The 20,002-nt window shown below is 37.7% G+C and overlaps 1 protein-coding gene across 1 annotated transcript in view; it reads right to left on the bottom strand.

Moving 5' to 3' along the window:
• Positions 1–10,955: 10,955 nt before the first annotated feature.
• ntng1b (netrin g1b) overlaps positions 10,956–20,002 on the bottom strand; it is a 65,424-nt gene continuing 56,377 nt past the window's right edge. The window contains exon 3 of the mRNA XM_073849614.1: positions 10,956–11,603. Coding sequence (XP_073705715.1) covers positions 10,956–11,603 — 648 coding nt within the window. The remainder of the gene's footprint in view (positions 11,604–20,002) is intronic.

Here is a 20,002-nt window from a genome sequence, read left to right as displayed (position 1 = left end):
CGCGCTTATGAGCCGCGGATCCTCTGCTCTCCATGGAAACGGCCCGTTATTTATTCATTTAGCGTCTATTTTGGATAATGGCGACCGCTATATTCCTCTGAGACATTATATCTACACTCAAAGAGTCCAAAAACTACATATCCCACAATTCCCCGAACCGAAGTGTGACCCGGAACCTCTCCATGACACTTCTTCTTCTACGCGCTGGATATGCGTCTGTGTCATCGTTCACAGCTCTGTTCAGCACAGCGGGCGGCCGGAGAGTGTAATCTGATCTACTGAGACGCTCTGAGTGCGGCCGCAGACACACACGCAGCTGCTTGAGCGGCTCAGAGCGCACACACATAAGAGCGCAAGTGGATGGAAAAGCGCGTCTGGCAAAACAACGGATTTCTCAGCAATGAAGCAACGCAGAAACGTGAGAATGGTCTCGTTTGAAAGAAGAGATCCTAATCTAAAAGATAAAATGGCTTTTTGTTTAGTTTGTGGCTATTTGCGACTAACTGAAGCAGTAGAATATGGAGGAAAGTTATAGAATATGTCATTTTACTCTTGAGGTAATATTCTGACATCGCGATTCGATTGAAGATTATTTGATCTCTGTTTGTCACACAATAAAATGATTTATATGGTCAGAATCTTGAGAAAGAGAGCTTTCTTGTGATATATGACTTGTCTGTTTTGAGAAAAATATAAGAAATACACATTCTTTGTAATAATTCTTCATAATCGTTAGGCGGAAATTTGTGTTTGGAACAACATAAATTCTAAGCATAATTTTACTACTTTATCAATCATAAAACTAGAAGTTATGGTATTCCTAGTAAAGAGGAGACTCTAAGCTTTCAAATGAGATCATTTATGGGCTGATACTATATGAGGAAGGTCATGTAAATGAAGCAGCAACATTTTGAAACACTTTTTATTATATTCTGACATCGCAATTCAATTGAAGATTATTCGATCTGTGTTTGTCACACAATAAAATGATTTATATGGTCAGATTCTTGAGAGTGAGAGCTTTCTTGTGATATATGACTTGTCTGTTTTGTGAAAAATATAAGAAAAACACATTCTTTGTAAGAATTCTTCACAATCGTTAGGCGGAAATTTGTGTGTGGAACAACATAAATTCTAAGCATAATTTTACTACTTTATGAATCATAAAACTAGAAGTTATGGTATTCCTCGTAAAGAGGAGACTCTAAGCTTTCAAATGAGACCATATTTGGGCTGATACTATATGAGGAAGGTCGTGTAAATGAAAGAGGAAACAATTTGAAACACCGCAGAGTTTAAGAGGTTAATGTACACACAGCACCCCATATTGACAGAAAAACACAGAATTGTTGACATTGTTGCAGATTTATTAAAAAAGAAAAACTGAAATATCACATGGTCCTAAGTATTCAGACCCTTTGCTCAGTATTTAGTAGGAGCACCCTTTTGATCTAATACAGCCATGAGTCTTTTTGGGAAAGATGCACCAAGTTTTTCACACCTGGATTTGGGGATCCTCTGCCAATCCTCCTTGCAGATCCTCTCCAGTTCTGTCAGGTTGGATGATAAACGTTGGTGGACAGCCATTTTTAGGTCTCTCCAGAGATGCTCTGTTCCATTCAAGAACAGTCACGGAGTTGTTGTGAAGCCACTCCTTCGTTCTTTTAGCTGTGTGCTTAGGGTCATTGTCTTGTTGGAAGGTAAACCTTCGGCCCAGTCTGAGGTCCTGAGCACTCTGGAGAAGGTTTTCGTCCAGGATATCCCTGTACTTGGCCGCATTCATCTTTCCCTTGATTGCAACCAGTCGTCCTGTCCCTGCAGCTGAAAAACACACCCACAGCATGATGCTGCCACCACCATGCTTCACTGTTGAGACTGTATTGGACAGGTGATGAGCAGTGCCTGGTTTTCTCCACACATACCGTTTAGAATTAAGGCCAAAAAGTTATATCTTGGTCTCATCAGACCAGAGAATCTCATTTCTCACCATCTTCAGTTTTTTTTTTTAGCAAACTCCATGCGGGCTTTCATGTGTCTTGCACTGAGGAGAGGCTTCGGGCCACTCTGCCATAAAGCCCCAACTGGTGGAGGGCTGCAGTGATGGTTGACTTTCTACAACTTTCTTCCATCTGCCGACTGCATCTCTGGAGCTCAGCCACAGTGATCTTTGGGTTCTTCTTTACCTCTCTCACCAAGGCCCTTCTCCCCTGATAGCTCAGTTTGGCCAGACGGCCAGCTCTAGGAAGGGTTCTGGTCGTCCCAAACGTCTTCCATTTAAGGATTATGGAGGCCACTGTGCTCTTAGGAACCTTAAGTGAATTAGAATTGTTTTTTGTAACCTTGGCCAGATCTGTGCCTTGCCACAATTCCGTCTCTGAGCTCTTCAGGCAGTTCCTTTGACCTCATGATTCCCATTTGCTCTGACATGCACTGTGAGCTGTCAGATCTTATATGGGCTGTGTCCAAATTCAGGGTCTGCATCCTTCTTAGGATCCTTCCTACCAGGTTGAAGGAGGAGGGGTCCTCCGAAGACCGCAAAACCTGAAAGTAGGTGTCAGTGAATTTGGACAGCCTACACTTCTTTCAGTTCCCTGCTTCCCCGTTGCTCATATCCTGTCGCCTAGCAACCGTGACAGCGCTAAGCAAGAAGTAAGGTTATCTGTACTGCACAAAACAAAATAACTGCTCTTTCATCCCTAAAAGCGTTAAAAACATCTTCAATCACTAACAAGAAATTAGCTGTGTGTAAGGGGATATTCACACAGGCAGTAAGAAAGAAGCTGTTTACGAAAGTGATGTTTTTTAACATATTTACATACAAATGTAAAAAAAAAAAAAAAAAAAAAAGCTTAACGCTAAAACCAAAGGGCTTACTAGACAACCGCTGTAAAAAAATTTTTTTTGAAACGCCAGTTTTTTTTCAACTTCCATTATTACTACCGCTTGCTTCGTCCGCCATTATTTGAAAATTCTGGAAGCCTCTGCCGAAAGGAATTGTGGGATAGGTAGGACGGGAAAGGATCCACCAGACCCATCCTTCAAATTCGGGGAAAAGGAGGACGTATTTGTGGGCCGCATTTGAAGGATCCTATGAATTTGGACAGCCTTCGTCGCGGCGCTGTGACGTAACATCCTTCAAATGAGTCCTCCGAAGGATGTAGACCCTGAATTTGGACACAGCCATAGACAGGTGTGTGGCTTTCCTAATCAAGTCCAATCAGTATAATCAAACACAGCTGGACTCAAATGAAGGTGTAGAACCATCTCAAGGATGATCAGAAGAAATGGACAGCACCCGAGTTAAATATATGAGTGTCACAGCAAAGGGTCTGAATACTTAGGACCATGTGATATTTCAGTTTTTCTTTTTTAATAAATCTGCAAAAATGTCAACAATTCTGTGTTTCTCTGTCAATATGGGGTGCTGTGTGTACATTAATGAGGAAAAAAATGAACTTAAATGATTTCAGCAAATGGCTGCAATATAACAAAGAGTGAAACATTTAAGGGGGTCTGAATACTTTCCGTACCCACTGTAACGCCAGTTTCACACTGCACGCGTAAGCAGCGCATATTTTTTTCGGCGCCCATGTTAACAGATTAGAGCATTCACACCGCACGCAGGGACGGCGCGGCAGTGCGTAGCAGGAGCAGAGCAGAAGCGTTAGTGCTGCGATCGTTTTGGCGCCGAGTCTATTTTTGCTGTGCCGCTTACATTGGGTTAAAGCCACAGTGCATCGATCTTGATCAAAACTGGCCTGATTAACACGAAAAATAACAATTTCACCATAAAATCATGTATCACATGTAACACAATCACGGTTTAAAAGGCTCACCAGTAAAAATAATGTTTTTTTTTTTTTTTTTTTTTGTTGTTGTTGTTGTTGTTGTAAATAATGTCTAGTTAGCCTACTTGTTCAAAACAATCACTTTAGCAAAGTTTGTACTATTTTCTGCTTGTTTTGATATATACAAGTATAAATAAATTTATACTACTGCCATAAAAATGTTAATATAAAACATATTTTAAAATACAGAAACAAAATCTTTTTTAAAAGTGAAGATTCTGAAAGTATTGAAGGAGATCCTATAATAATTTTATATAGATTTACAGTAGTAACAACAAATTATATTTTTATATGATGGTTTCATTATCTCAAAGTTGGACAACCACCATAAAAAATATGATATATACCATATGAGTCAACAAATGTAAAAGTCAGTCATCTATTACTTATCTTGTAAATTATTGTGCCTTTAGCCCCAACAGCCGGGGCGATTAGTACCCCAAATATCATACTTTTACATATTCTTTTCGTTATTGAAAAACTGTTGCTTTAATTATCTTAAACCAAACTGGTAATCATTAAGACCTTTAAGATCTTTGTCTAAAAATATAATCAATATTTTAGCGTTTCTCATTTTCTACTTAAATCTACAACATACAACCATATCACAATTCAATGCACATGACAGACAGTTGTCGGAGAACACCTGAAATGCAGGACCGAATTAACAATACTCGTCTATATTTGCAGTACACAAGCTGCGGTTCAGCTGCGCGCGACAAACGCTGCCAGTGTGAAAGCCCAATGGATGCACGCTGCTTCTGCTCTGCTTGCGCGCTGTGCACGCGCTGCTTACGTCCTGCTTACGCATGCAGTGTGAAACCGGCGTAACCCTTATTGTATTCATCTGAAAGAGGAAAGTCATATACACCTAGGATGGCTTGATGGTGATTAAATCATATGGTAATTTTCATTTTTGGGTGAACTATCCCTTTAAGAACTAGTCTGGCCAACTAGCAGTTAGCAAAGGGGTAATCAGTCTTATTTTTTAACTTAGACTAACATACGTTTTTATGTAACTAAATGTAAAAAATGATAACCAGCCTTAAAGAAACAAAAAAATTGTAAAACTGTAAGGCTAGACTAAACCTTTTATGTATCCGGCCACACTCTTCATAATTTGGACTGTTCCAGTCACAGACATAAACAGCTCATTAGAGGGGAGAATTTTTATTATGAATAATGACTTAAATTAAGGTATGTTACACAAAAAGCTGTTGTATGACTTCAGAAGGCTTGGAATATAGCCCTCAAATTGTAAGAACTACTTCTGTGGTGCTGTTGCATCCTTTTAGAAGGCTGAAAACCCCCCATTCATTACAATATTGAAGAAAGTTTGGAACCACATGAGGGTGAGTAAATAAATAATTTTTTTTGTGTTTGCATGCACAAACTTGCATGATTATGTTTGGCACCATAAGTGATATAAATGCTAAATGTAATCTTTTATCAAGATGATTTATATCATTATATAAACGGTTGAAGCGAAATGTGTAGCACATGCACATTTTTGTCCATTTTCGCAATTAAGCTTTGCATGTAACCGCCTTGCATTTATTTACGTTTTGACAGAAAAACTAAAAAACAACCTAATGATTTTTTTTTTTTTTTCATGAGTCTAATTTTTCATTCCTAGGGTTTTGTACATATGAACACACTCGATCTTACTTTGAAAAATGTTTGAAGGACATGACTGCAATTTCATCTTTCTACCATTGGAATGTGAAAATCATCTAATTAATTTAAAGCATAACATTACTATAAATATGCAGATCTTGTTAGAAATCATGCCTGCACTATTTAATGTTTTCTGAGCTCTTCTGAGTTCTGGGGACTTCTGAGACATTGCTTCCTTCAAAAATACTAAGCCCATCCAAGTGAATAACTACACAACCCTGGTCGAAATACCTCCTCTGTAATATTCTTCTCTGTGTCAGAGATTTTTGGGATTAAATTGAACCGAAAAACCCACAGGCAGGAGAAAATATTGGATGTACCTGTATTCACCTCTGATTTGCCTCGGGAACTAATAAATGGCAAAATATGGTGACTGCAAAGAAGCAGCGACCTCAGATTTAACACTTTAATAGTAAACAAAGGTTGTTTCCTAAAACATACATCACTTTTCCTTCCTTTCTATTACCTAAAGTAGCATTTCTTCATTTGAAAAGGTAATTTTGTCCATTATAAACAACATAAAGACTTCCTCCTTACATTGTTAAAAGAGAAGATCAAAGAATTTCATTCTTTTATCATAGGAGGAGGTTGCCAGTACATTTTAATTGATGCATTTTTCGAAAAAAGGAAGCAGTATTTTTGAAGTACGATGACTCAATTGTAGCTTTTAATGAACCTAAGACTTCCTGTGAAGATAATTTGGTGTGGAAGCCGTAGTTCATAAGGAGACTATAGGTGGAGGTCCTTCCCAACATCAAGCACTGCAACCTCCACACCTCCCTCTTCTAACAGACTCTCAACACATCAAAGCCAAACAACAGCAGCCCCACATGCCTTCATTAAGACATAGATCAGCCACTTATGTCTCCCCTTTGCTCTGATTTAAGTTCCAAAGTTAACGTGAGGCAGTCTGACAAACTAATTTTAGATCTGCACGTAACATACAAAAAAAGTCTAAGTCTAATGCACTCTATAGGATAATTTGTAATATTGTGTTGTTGACACTACAGTGAAACTGATTGCATCAGGTACAACAATTTGCCAAATGTCAAACTTTTTTTTTTCTTATTTAGTTTGTTTATGCCTCAGTGATGGGCCATGTGCGAAACCATAAAAATAAGAATCGAATCGAATCGCCGAATTGGTCACAATACCCAGCCCTATTCCCAAGCTAACTTAAGATTTGTCGGCTCATTCAACTCAACAAGCAAACAATTCCTGACACGAGGAGTACTGTCTACTGGGGCGTGCATGTGTACTACTTCCTTTGAACTATAAAATCGGTTTGAAATATTGTGCAATGGGTCTTCAAATGAAAACGTGTGCTCTAAAGTCTACAGGAGTACAATATGAATGATCAAAAACCATGCACCACCATCTACATAAAATACCCTCAGTAATCATTACAGATGCAAAGTCATATTAATGTCACCCAACAGGCACACTTGCATGGTGATGTGTCCCCAGTGGTTATTATTTAATCAGCAGTAAATGGTCTTAATTAGTAGATTAGTCTCTTTCCAATTAGCTCATTCTGTAATTGCCCTAATCTACCACTGCAGTCCTTTGAATCCTAATTTAGAGCTGTGCATTTAGATTCACAGGGGACCTATCAAATGTGTCATTATGAACCAAGTTATTCTCACATAAACCAACTGCTTATGAGCCATTCCGGCCCAATTTGGAGAGCAGCTGCTGTGTTTTTGTTTCTATTGTGCCATCATTTGACTTGTGAAGACATTGTGAAGTCATGCTGCACTTTTTTGCTTTTTTATGCTGGCTAAATGAGACCTTTGAGGTCCATTTTGTTCTTTATTGCCCATTTCAATGTCCCTCCATCCGGCTTGACTTCTAATTTTAGAGAAGAATATGAGTGGTCACTCATTATGCGTATTCTGTCATTCGACACCATGTGGAGCCCTGCAAAAGCTGTGCTGGGGCTACAAGCATAAAACTTAGCAATCATTTCATCCTGGAAGTTTAAGTACACACAGCTGAGCTTTCAGGTAAAAAAAAAAAAAAAAGTTTGGTAGATCCAGTGAAGATCCTGTTTTTGGCATTGTCATTATGCAGTTTGTTTCTTGGCCACTGGAGGTGCAAAATCATGTTTGTGTCCAGGAAATGTATTCTGTAAATGTGCTTCTTACTAAATATTCTCTTATTTGAGCATATAATCCTTAAAAGCACATTTTATTTGGATTTTATTCATATACCAATGTTTCCATCTATTTTTTTTTTTTTTTTTTTTAACTACTGGCAAATTATATTATGTAACATCTTGCATGTTTAGTGACACTTTCATGTCACAACATTCTATTGTGTTGTTTTTAAAACTCTGTGGCACTTAAAAAAGTATTTACCACCTACACAAAACCCTACCTTAAACTTAAAACTTATGTGTTAATGAAAGCAGTGTTAATAAAAGCAGACATGAGATTAAAAAAAAAAACACTTTTGCTGAGACAGACAGCCATTTTAACTTGCTTCTACAAGTCTTAAGAGTTCTTTTATTCTGAATTATTTTACAGGATGCATAGCCAAGCGCTCTCTACTGTATGCAAGTACAGCACAATGGTGTACCAGGTGACCAAGCAAGTTTACTATGTCAGAAGCCATGCATATGGCTTTCCTTGCGCTCTACGTATGTTCTATGGCAATTTATAGAACCGCTTGTGGGAAAGTTATGAAATTTGTTACACAAATAGATGGGAGTCTCAATATTAACCATAGCAAATTTGAAATCTCTATCTCAAACTCTGTAGCTCAGGGGTGCCCAAACCTGTTCCTGGAGATCTACTTACCTGCAGACTTTAGTTCCAGCCCTGCTCCAACACAGCTGTCTATAATTATCAAGTGCTACCTAAGAGATTAATTAGTTGGTTCAGGCGTATTTGATTAGGGTTGGAGCTGAACTTTGTAGGATGGTAGATCTCCAGGAACAGGGTTGGGCACCCATGCTGTAGCTCCACCAATCAGCTATTTTTTTTTACTTTTGAACCGTAAGATCCAGAAGCTAAATTTTTCCTCTGGTTCCTTGGCTCATACAGAGACAAATGCATTCCAATTTTAAAATTCCTATAGGTCATGATTCTTCTTGCAATTTTGAATTTTTCCAAAAATCTACTTTTTTGAAGTTGCCCTAGTCAGTTTTCACCAAAATTGGCTCAGATAATCTTAAGAGCATTCTGGCAAAAAAGTTCTCAAATGCTTTTTGATATACTAAACCATTTGCGTAAAGCACATTAACAAATTTGACAAAGTTTGTGCAAACATTAACAAGAGGCATTGATATGAAGCTGTAATGCTTTAGCGGATTCTAACCAAACTTGGTATGTGTTACAACAAGCATGATCTTAGGGGACATGAGTATTTTTGGGACTACGCCACCTACTGGTCAAAATATATATAAAAAAGAGACATTTCTGCTTATAACTCCTGACCAGTTTGACCACGTGCTATTGGAATTATTGTAAATATAAATTTGCTAATCAGAAATTGGACATGAACGGCCTCAAGTCATATTCACTACTGGGATTATTTTAACACTCAAGTTTCTGATTTGGGTGGACCATAAACTCTATGGTGGAGGAGACAACAATTGCTGCTGTTAATTTCATACTACCTTGTATTGTCATTAAAGTAGTGAATAATCATATAACAATCATTTGAAGCATATTGTATGCACTATAAACAGTAAAATAAAAATGTATTTGACCAAAATTCTAGTATCTAGTGCAGTAAATGTTTATGGTTATCAACCAATGGAATAATCCAACAACAAAGCACTTGAATGCGACTAGCTCATAATCATGACTTTATAAGTGGGAAATAGAACATTTTTGATAGCATGTGAAGGCACCATTAATCCACCTAAATCACATATTTGTTTTTATTAGACATGTATAATTTTATGTATATACTAATGTCTCCATTTAGTATTTTTATTTTTAGAAGTAATTAGAGTTGGGGTACTCGGACTTGTACTCGGACTCGAGTCCGGTCTCAAGTTTAATTTTTAGTGGACTCGGACTTGTCACAGACTCAGATGCATTTTGACTCAGACTTGACTCGGACTCAAGCTTTTCGGACTCGGGAATAATTGCCGAGTCCAGCCGAGTCCAGGGACAGTTGACGGAAATTTTACTGACTTGATGCATTACGAAAATGACATTCAGTATTCGAACGTTTAAAAGTCTTTCCAGTACTTGAAAGCCTGCTGGTTTTTTGCATACAGACACACACATGCTCACCGAAAGCGCCTCTCAGTCAGCGTGCAAATGCCGAATTAAGTTTTCTTTTTCATATTATTGCTACACACTTACATGAAAAGTTATGTCAAAATGCACCATCTTGTAGAGTATTCATGCAAATGCAGTCGGTTTAGTCTTGAGTGAATTTCAACAGTTGGGAGAAATACAGATGTCACAATATATGATCTGTGCATTCGGTCTTAAAGCGACAGCAACGTAAACCTGCTGCAGCAGACATATTAAATTAATAAAATTATTTTGGACTTTATTACTCAAATTAACTCAACAGAGTTTTCTGAGGGGAAAAAATGTCAGAAGTGTGGGATTTAAATGATTTTGAGCTGAGGGTAATAGGGAGAATGTCATTTCTTATCAAAATTGTGAAATTATGATCTCGGAATTGTGAAAATAAAGTCAGAATTTTGAAATATAAACTCAAATTTACTTTTTTTTTTTTTTACTTTTTTATTCCATGGCCTCCATAGACTGCTACCTAAAAACTGTCCCCTTACAGCCTCATTTTCATCCAAAAAAAAAAAAAAAAATCAAAACACCATCTACCCTGTCTAATGTCTTACCATTCATCATATAAAACCCAAAACAGACAAAATCAGAGATAAGAGATGAATTTTCTGCTCCTCAGGTCTCATTCACTAAGCTTCCTACCCACCCTGTTGAATTTATACATTTACTATATAACAGTAAATAAAGTCAAGTCCTGTCCTATAATTTTTCACATTCTAAAAGCTGTTTCACTCTGCAATATGTCACAATACATAAGCTATAACTTCTGTTACATGACTTTAAAGTTTGCTAAGCAGGACACTAATTATAAAATGGTGTGAAATCAAAAATCCAAATGGTAATATGCAATAGAGGTTTGCGTTTAAATTGTCATTGCCTTATTCTAGTTGTAAAGGTTAAAACAAGGTTAAGATACTGAAAAACAATAGTGTTTAGTTGGACTCGGACTCGACTTGGACTCGACCCATTTGGACTCGGACTTGAGTCCGACTCGGCCCATTTTGGACTCAGACTCGACTCGGACTCGAATGGTTAAAGACTCAGACTTGACTCGGACTCGACTTAGGTGGACTCGACCCAACACTAGAAGTAATACATAGAATAAACCCCAATGATAGGCATGTTCTGGTAAATTAAGACTCAAAGAGGAATTAGCTTACCTGCCCTGCACTTTAATGTCTGAGATGGCATAGAAGTATCTAGAAAGGTTGTTCTCATCCACCATTGTCGCTCCAGTAGCAGGCCGTAGAAGTCTAATGCGAAGGTCAGTGAGGGTGAAGAAATCCCTTAGGTTCTTCGTGGTATCCAGCTGCCCATACAGAGAAGCCATGTTGTGCAGTCTTGGGCCAGCAAGAAGGGCGAAACGGTCTTTGATCTCGAACCGTACAGTCTTATCGTACTTCCACACGTAGCCTGTTGAATAGGCCTCAGTGCAGATGATTTCTAGCATCGTGCTTGGGGTCAGCTGATGGACTGCTTTTGGCTCCATAGTAAAGGCATCCAGACAGTCAGATGCGTAAAACTGATACGGTTGCCACGTACGACCGTAATCCAGCGACTTCTCCAAAACCAACTGCTCGGGTCGGCCAGACTCAAAGGTGAGGACGATGTCATCTGTGAGCTCTATCGTTTTGTTCCAGGACAGCGTGATGTTGACCTGAAGGGGCTTTGGGTATTTCTTCCAGGAGGTTGACTGCCAGAACGTGGTTGGGTTTCGTCCTTCAGAGTCGAACATGAGCTCAGGCGGGTGGGCCAGCTCTTCGGTATCAGCGTCGCATTCGTTATTGCACATATATGGGTTTTCCTGAAACACACACAGAGAGATCGGATGTGTTAATTATGCAGTACGTTAATAGTAACAGGTTTCCCTTTAGAAAGTGGCACTCGTTTAAGGTGAACTTAGAGAACACACACTGAGATGGTTGATTCTCCACATAAATCAAAATGTTAATGAACATATTCTTTGGTGACAACACTTCAGCCTCCATTAACACAGTAAGTTGGATGTTTTCCTGAGTTGACTGCTGAATATGGCGCTCTGAATGGCCATCGCCTGCATTCAGAGTGGTGCGTCTCAGGAGGGCTGCTCAACGGTTACCCACTCGCTCACTACCACCCAAATTGCTAATGTAATTGATATTCTTGCTTGTTGGCCAGTTGGAATGGGAGTGGAATTCCGATGAGTGAAGTCGGAGGTACACACGGAGCTCCATGCATTTTTCATGCGTCTGTGTCTGCCCTGCACCGCTGAGCCACTGTGTTTCAGATCAACTTTTTCATTAACATTCTGCACACCTCTGAGCCATAGCGCAAATGACAATCAGGCATGAACTTTGAGGAGACGGCCATTAATTTCCATCTTGTATACATGTTTGATCGGCTGCAATTGTCATAAATCTTGTTTTGTTTCAGGCACAAACAGCGGCGGAATGCAATTACAAAAGATGCATAACATCTAAAGGCTCTTGGGACAAAATATTCAGCTTTGTTTGTGGAATAATTTTATCACCATCACTGCTGTCAGTGGAAGAACTGACAGATTGTGATGCTTCCGCTCATCAAATTAATTATCTACTCTGCGTTGTTGGATCAAAATGTATTTCCCCTGTTTGTTTAGTCCAGGAATCTTCACGGGGAGATTGGATCTTAGATGCTGTGCTGAGTAAAGACCGTTTCACTTGGGTACAAGTGTTTAGTGAGGCAGAATAAACACATCTACTTTAAAGGAAAATTCATTTACTGCTATTCATGTCAGTCCGAACCCATATACAGGTTTCCATGAAGCACATTTTAGAAGAATCTTTAAACAATTCTTGCTTTACAATAACAGCTCACAGTAACCAATGGCTTTCAATCTGCAAATATTACAAATGTCAAATCCATCTACTTTTGGAATAATTGTGCACAGTACAGAATTGATTTTTAAATTTTATTCCTGAAACTGAAATGTGGTAGCAAACAGCATGCAGAATTACAGTTTTAAACTGATTGATTATTTGACAAAACATGGTCTGGAAGTCATTTGAAAACACTTTTGAAGGTTTTTAGACCTTACAGAGAGACAGACAAAAACAGACAGTTTGGATCCGTTTGAAATGTCACCCTTTCCCTTATTATTTAACATAACAACAGACTCAACCTTAACTGGAATCTGGAAGGTTTCATTCTTCTTCTTTTTCTGCTCTGGAAGTCTATGGCATCCCAAAGAAATGCTTGCAGGAAATTTATGAAATTTGACACAGAGAGGGCAATCTCAATATTAACCACAGCAAATTTGGAGTCTCTATCTTCAAACTTTCTAGAGCCACCAATAGCCCAGATTTGCACTCATATTTCTGCTAACAACTTTAGATCCGTAAGGTCTAGAAGCAAAATTTTGCAATTTTGAATTTTCGAGGCTTTACTTTTTCGATCTTGTCCTAGACAGTTCACCAAAATTGGCTAAGAAGAGCATTCTGGTAAAAAGTTCTCTTTTTTAAAAAGCAAAATGTTTTCATAAAGCAAGATGTAGGAAGACGTAATCTCCCAGAATGCCAGTGCCTGTTAAATTTCTCAGAACTGTTATTGAGTAAATTCTGTTTTTTGAATCCAATTAAAACTCCACTTCGGCTTCTTGTTGGCTATTGTAAATTCAATTAAAATTCAGTTCTTGAATTTAAAAGTTTAACACAACCATGTCTTTTAGTGTTGATGTGTATGAGGAACAATATTCAATTGATGTACATGCTACACAATTTTATTTATTTAAAAAAAAACTGTCATTTAGCAAGAGTGTCTCATAGAAAATACATATAGTTTTAAGAACAACATGAGGAAGATGAAAACCATTTTTAGCTGAACTATTTTAAGTCTTCATGTTAGTAAATGATCGGCCCCCCTTCCATTTACATGTAATGTAGAGGAGTCAATGACCACCTGCACACATGCTATTATCGATTTCTTCCTCCACCACATTACAACACTTACATTCCCTGATATAGACAAATCTGAGTGGCTTAATGTGACAAAGACGGCCAGACCTTCCACTGGATTCTCCTGCAGTGGCTCCCTGAGCAAAAGCAGCTGCCTTATCACGATCAATACGCTCTCTCTTCTCTTAACACTTTCGGAATAGAGTGACCAGTGTTGAAGGTGGTCATTGAAAAATCAATGTAGATAATATCCCATTCCATGTATGGTCTCTGTTAGAGGGGGAAAGACAGTGCAGTGGGGCTCATTAGAATAGCTGACATCTCCATCAGCAGCATTGGACCACAGCAGTAATTTCCAAAGCTGCTCTCTATTAATCCCTGTTGATTAGACTACCGCCATAGAAGTGTGCATCACAGACACTTCAACATAAAGGTCATGTTAGACTGGTCGCTAATGAGGTCCTGCCTCATAAAGCCAAAGGGGCAATCCAATATTGTGTCTCTGTGAACAGGCCAATGGTTTGAACTAGGATGTTAGGGCGTTCATCATACGAGCGTGTGTTAATTGAGTATTTGTGTGCTGTGCTTCAATGAAAACGTTCAATGTTATTACCCCAACTGACCCAGAGCAGAAAAACAGGTTGTAAATTTCAGCCCCAAGATGAATTATGGTACAGAATTGATAGATTAATCTATATGGCATAATATCACAAACACATTTTTAATCATTTGGCCACTGACACAAGCCTTTAATTAAGTATATGAATTGTGCTATTGAATTCTTTTTTCGATAACACTGAACACAACATCTTTGTAATTCTGAGAACAAACCATTATTGTATGACTAGAATTGAATCTAAATTCTTTTGAATAATGTTAACAACAGTCAGTTTGGATCTGTTTGAAATGTCACCTTCTGCCTTATTTTTAACATAACAGCAGACTTAATTTTTAACTGAAATGTGCAAGGTTTCTTCTTCTGCTCTGGAAGTCTATGAAATTCGGCACACAGATAGAGGACAGTCTCTATATTAACCATAGCAAATTTGAAGCCTCTATCTCAAACTCTCTAGCACCACCAAAAGATAGCAACAATAATTAAAATTAAAAGATAATGAACTCAATTATTGATTAATAAATTAAAATATACACTACTGTTCAAAAGTTTGGGTTATGAAATTTTCAAAAAATCTGCTTTTTCGAACTCAGATCATCAGAAATCAGAGCATTCAGGCAAAAAGTTCTCAAAAACATTTTAATATACCAAACCGTTTCCATAAAGCACATTAACAAATTTAATAAAGTTTGTGCAGCCCATAGAATTGCTTGAGAGAAATTTATGAAATTTAGCACAGAGATAGAGGACAGTCTCAATATTAACCATAGCAAATTTGGAGTCTCTATCTAAAACTCTCTAGCACCACCAAACGATGTTGTTAGATATAGCAACTATAATTGAAATTAAAAGATAATTAAATAATTAATCAATTAATAAATTAAAATATACACTACTGCTCAAAAGTTTGGATTCTGAAATTTCCGAAAAATCATCTTTTTCGACTCAGATAATCTTAAGAGCATTCAGGCAAAAAGTTCTCAAAAATGTTTTGATATACCAAATCGTTTCCATAAAGCGAATTAACAAATTCGACAAAGTTGGTGCAGCCAATAGAACCGCTTGAGAGAAATGTATGAAATTTGGCACACAGATAGAGGACAGTCTCTATATTAACCATAGCAAATTTGGAGTCTCTATCTAAAACTCTCTAGCACCACCAATAGGCCATATGTGCACTAATATTTCTGCTAATAACTTTTGAACAGCAGGGTCTAGAAGCAAAATTCTCAAATTAAAAATTTAGTATTTTTATCAAAACACACTTTGATCATTATTTTTTTACATCAAAAGATTTTGTTAGATATAGCAACACTAATTGAAATTAAAAGATATTTAAATAAATAATCAATTAATAAGTTAAAATATACACTACTGTTCAAAAGTTTGGATTCTGAATCAGCTTTTTCAAACTCAGATCATCTTAAGAGCATTCAGGCAAAAAGTTCTCAAAAATGTTTTGATATACCAAACCTTTCCATAAAGCGCATTAACAAATTCGACAGTTTGTGCAGCCCATAGAACCGCTTGAGAGAAATTTAGCACATAAATAGATAATAATATTAACCATAACAAATTTGTTTTTCTTGTATTAAAATATACACACTTGTTCCAAATTTTGGGGTCATTAAGGTTTTTTTTTTTAAAGAAAATAATATTTTAATCAACCTAGGATGGATTACATTGACCTAAAGGGCCAATAAAGACATTTAAATTTACAAAGAAAAAAAAAAAACTATTTCAAATAAATTACATTATTTTGAACTTTTTATACATCCAAGAGTCCTGGGGAAATAAATTACTCATTGTTTTTTCAAAAAATATAATCCAGCACAATTGTTTTCAACATTGATAATAATGAGAAATGTTTCTTGAACACCAAATCAGCATATTAGAATGATTTCTGAAGGATCCTGTGACACTGAAGACTGGATAATGGCAGCTGCAAAAATAAGCTATCAAATTGACGCAAGTACTGTGTTTCAGTCTAATAATGGTTCATCATTACGACTAAAAAGAACAACAACAACAGCAGATGTGATAAACATGAAGGTTGTGAGACTGACAGGCGGAGCCTCTGTTGATGCGGTCTGGGACAGAGTATGTGGATGAGGAACATAAATTCATTGCCCAGTGACAGCAGGGCCTGATGAATAGGTCCAAGCTGCCCCACAAATCAGCTGATGTGACAAATGATTGAAAATCGCACCCCAGATCACACACTAAACCCTCTAAATTTCCCATTCCTTCCATGCACTGAATCACTACCTGCAACCTAGGCCGAGTTTTTGAGTAACAAACTGTTTCCTGATAAAACGCAATAAAAAATAGAAAAAAGTGATAAAATGCAGTGAAACCCATGCACGAAATTTCAGTGTTGCATGTACAGAAAAGGCCTTTTAATGAAAGCTTGGAGTACTACAACAGAGGAGGTTGTGTGATTCACAGTTTAGACACTGATCAAGGGAATGCCTGAGGAAGTCTGGCTTTAACGTCATGTCTGATTACTCGTCTTTATTATTCTCTCTTGTTTCCTTCCTAGACAAAGACAGGATATGCTCCTTGCGGAGTTTACGAAGCAAGAGTGTTAATATTTTACATGCAATTCCGTTTCTTTAATGATGGAAATCTTTGTCATGTTATTGATAGATATGCAATAAAAAAATATTTGATAGCCTATTGTGGATATAAGTCTGGTAATAGCCAGAAAAGGTATTAAAGGTATTAGTATTAAAGGGATAGTTCACCCAAAAATTTAAATTCTGTCATTCCAAATCCATAAGACTTTCATTCATCTTCGGAACACAAATTAAGATATTTTTGATGAAATCTGAGAGCTTTCTGACCCTGCATAGACAGCAACGCAACTGACACGTTAAAGGCCCAAGAAAGGTAGTAAGGACATCGTTAAAATAGTCCATGTGACATTAGTGGTTCAAGCATTTTAAGGCATATAAGCACATATGAAAAAAGACATTATGTAGCAAGCCTGCAACCACCTAAATTAATAATTTTAAAAAAGCATTTTTAGCAAATCCAGGTAATTTACCATATAAATATGATGATTTTTAACATTTATGACTGTTATAGTGTCAGCTGTGGTCGATCTCCTTAAACTTCACCTTGTCACCTGTCGCATGTGCTCAGCAGGTTTCGTGAAGTTTTAAGTTTTACTTTAGGCTTTATAGGATTTTGAGTAATTTTGGACAGGCCCCTTTTCTAAACAACCACATTATAGCTTCCCAAAGGGTGGATTTTTAACTTTTTTCAACAAGTATTGACCCAGAGAGTCCACAGAATTGCACTGCAGTGTTTTTTTTTCCAGAACCTAGGACTAGTTTGAAAATGCATTTTTTTTACATCCTCTCAATCATTTAATGATTTAATTGACAGCAGTGGTTATAGAGGCTCTAAAGTTGTCCAGAATAAGGAGTTCTTTTACATGATATGAATACTGTGATACGAATATGTGTAAAAAAACGCCCCAGTGGCTGATTTTATTCAAATTCCTCACAGACCTTTGGGGCAGTGACTCAAATACGCCCACGAGTTTCGTTCTGATCAGCCTCCATTAATCTTGTCTAATAGGTGCTCAAACTTCATCAGCCAATGGCGGCCATGTTGTTTTGAGATACGCAAATGTCCTTATAGAGACTTGTGGCACTTTGGAAGAAGACCGTGCTCTTCTTTTTTCATGTTGATAGATTAAAGAGTTTCGTAGGTACATTATATCAATTTTTATGTTTTTTTTCCCCTCTTATAGCGCCACCAAGTGGCCAAGCTCCGCGATTTTTCCGGTGACCTCAGATTGAGCTCTTACATAGGTGTTCTGAGTTTGGCAAAGATATCTCATTCCATTCAGGAGTTATAGGCATTTTACCAAAAGTGGTCCTGCCCCTTTCGATCGTTTTAGCATCCCTTTGCGACAGTGAGTAGAAAACTCAACTTTTTTTCTGATAATTATTGATATTCACTCTCCAGATAATCTTTCTGCACTGGTTTGGTTCCGATCGGGTGAAAAACCTAGGACTAGTTCACAAAAGTAGTTAAAAAAATACCCGAAAATTTCGCCAAGAATTCCAGCTACATAAGACACTTGCCCCTATGACTGATGGTTTAGGAGTTATGTGTGATTTTGCATGTTTGATTACTGTAGCACTCCTGTCAGGCCGATTGGGGCAAAACTTGGTGACATTGTCGACGGTATGAGTACTACCATGATACCATCCCTCCAAGTTTCTAATCTCTATGATTTACGGTTTGGTCTGCATGATCAGTTTTATGTGGAGATTGCTCATCCTTGGCCATTCTAACAATTATAATAGGGTTTCAGCATTACACAAACTTTCATTTTTGGGTAAATTATTCAATAACTTATAACTTTATAATTTAAATTACCCAAATTAACTTTGGGTAATTTAATTAGAAATCTAGAAAAGTATATATGTTGCTTGCAAAATACATGTTAAGTAATTCATGGCTAATTTCAAATAGCCCCCAACTGGGCAGTTTTCCCCAATGGGGAAAGATTTTAAAAGCAGATGATGTAGTTCTAGTATCTACCAGCAGGGGTAACTGCATCATGCTAACCAGCCAAACCTTGACCCCTTTGTTATGACGCAACTGTGTGTCAAACTTCTCCACATCACTCCACTTGCTGAAATCAATGATTTGTTCTTTATCTGCTCTTCAGAAAAGTTCTTCCCCACTGCTATGGAAGGGATTCACTCTGTCTGTTTCATGACGCAGAGCCTCGTTTCAATTACTACAAGGGTCTTCACAAGCAACTATATAAGATTGAGTCCCCAAACTCTCCCAGAGGAACAGAATTGCGAAGGCTTATATTGATGAAGGGTTATGGGTTAGCCCAGAATCACAAGGATACATCACATCCTGCCTCACACAGACCTTAAAGCAAGATTTCGATGGCTGAAACTAATGCAGACTCTGTCAAGGTATGGCAGTCTTAGCTATGTCTATGGTGATGTTGAGCCATGCTGGCTGGAGGGGCCTGATAATGGAGAGGGCTGAGAGGAGGGACAGTGAGAGATTGTAGGTGCTGGCGATTTGACAGAAATTCAATAGCACTTTAATGGTCCATAGTCATCAAGGTGCTTTACTGCAGTGCAGGACTTAGCCCACTGACCATGGGAGAAATGAAGCAAAGCGGTGGTGAACTGTGAAGCCAGCGAGACCTGCACACGCTGCAGAATAAGATATGTGGAGTAGGCCTGACAGATTGCCGATTAGATATCTGGAAATCTCTTCATTGGCTGTAAAATGAAAACATTATGATAAGACCCTAGGCCAAGTAAATCCCTGCAGGAGTGTTAAATATCTGTGGCATTGGGTCACACAGGAAACACAACACGGATCTGGTCAGGTGGGGGGAAAAATTATGGATTTGAACAGTTGTGCTGCCATTATACCCCACCATTCAAAATTTCAAAATGACAATAATAACATGTTCACTACTGTTTAAAAGTAAGAGTTTTCATGTTTGCTCATCCGGGCTGCATTTATTTAATGGAAAAATACAGTAATAGCAGCAAAATTCTAAAATATTATTTCAATTTAAAATAACTATTTTAAAGGATTAGTTCACTTCCAGAACAAAAATGTACAGATAATTTACTCACCCCCTTGTCATCCAAAATGTTCATGCCTTTCTTTCGT

The sequence above is a fragment of the Garra rufa genome, chromosome 10 (genome assembly GCF_049309525.1).
Source record: "Garra rufa chromosome 10, GarRuf1.0, whole genome shotgun sequence".
In the NCBI taxonomy this organism is placed as follows: Eukaryota; Metazoa; Chordata; class Actinopteri; order Cypriniformes; family Cyprinidae; genus Garra; species Garra rufa.
The sequence above is the reverse complement of the archived record's forward strand: the minus strand, read 5'-3'. Positions and strand labels throughout refer to the sequence as shown.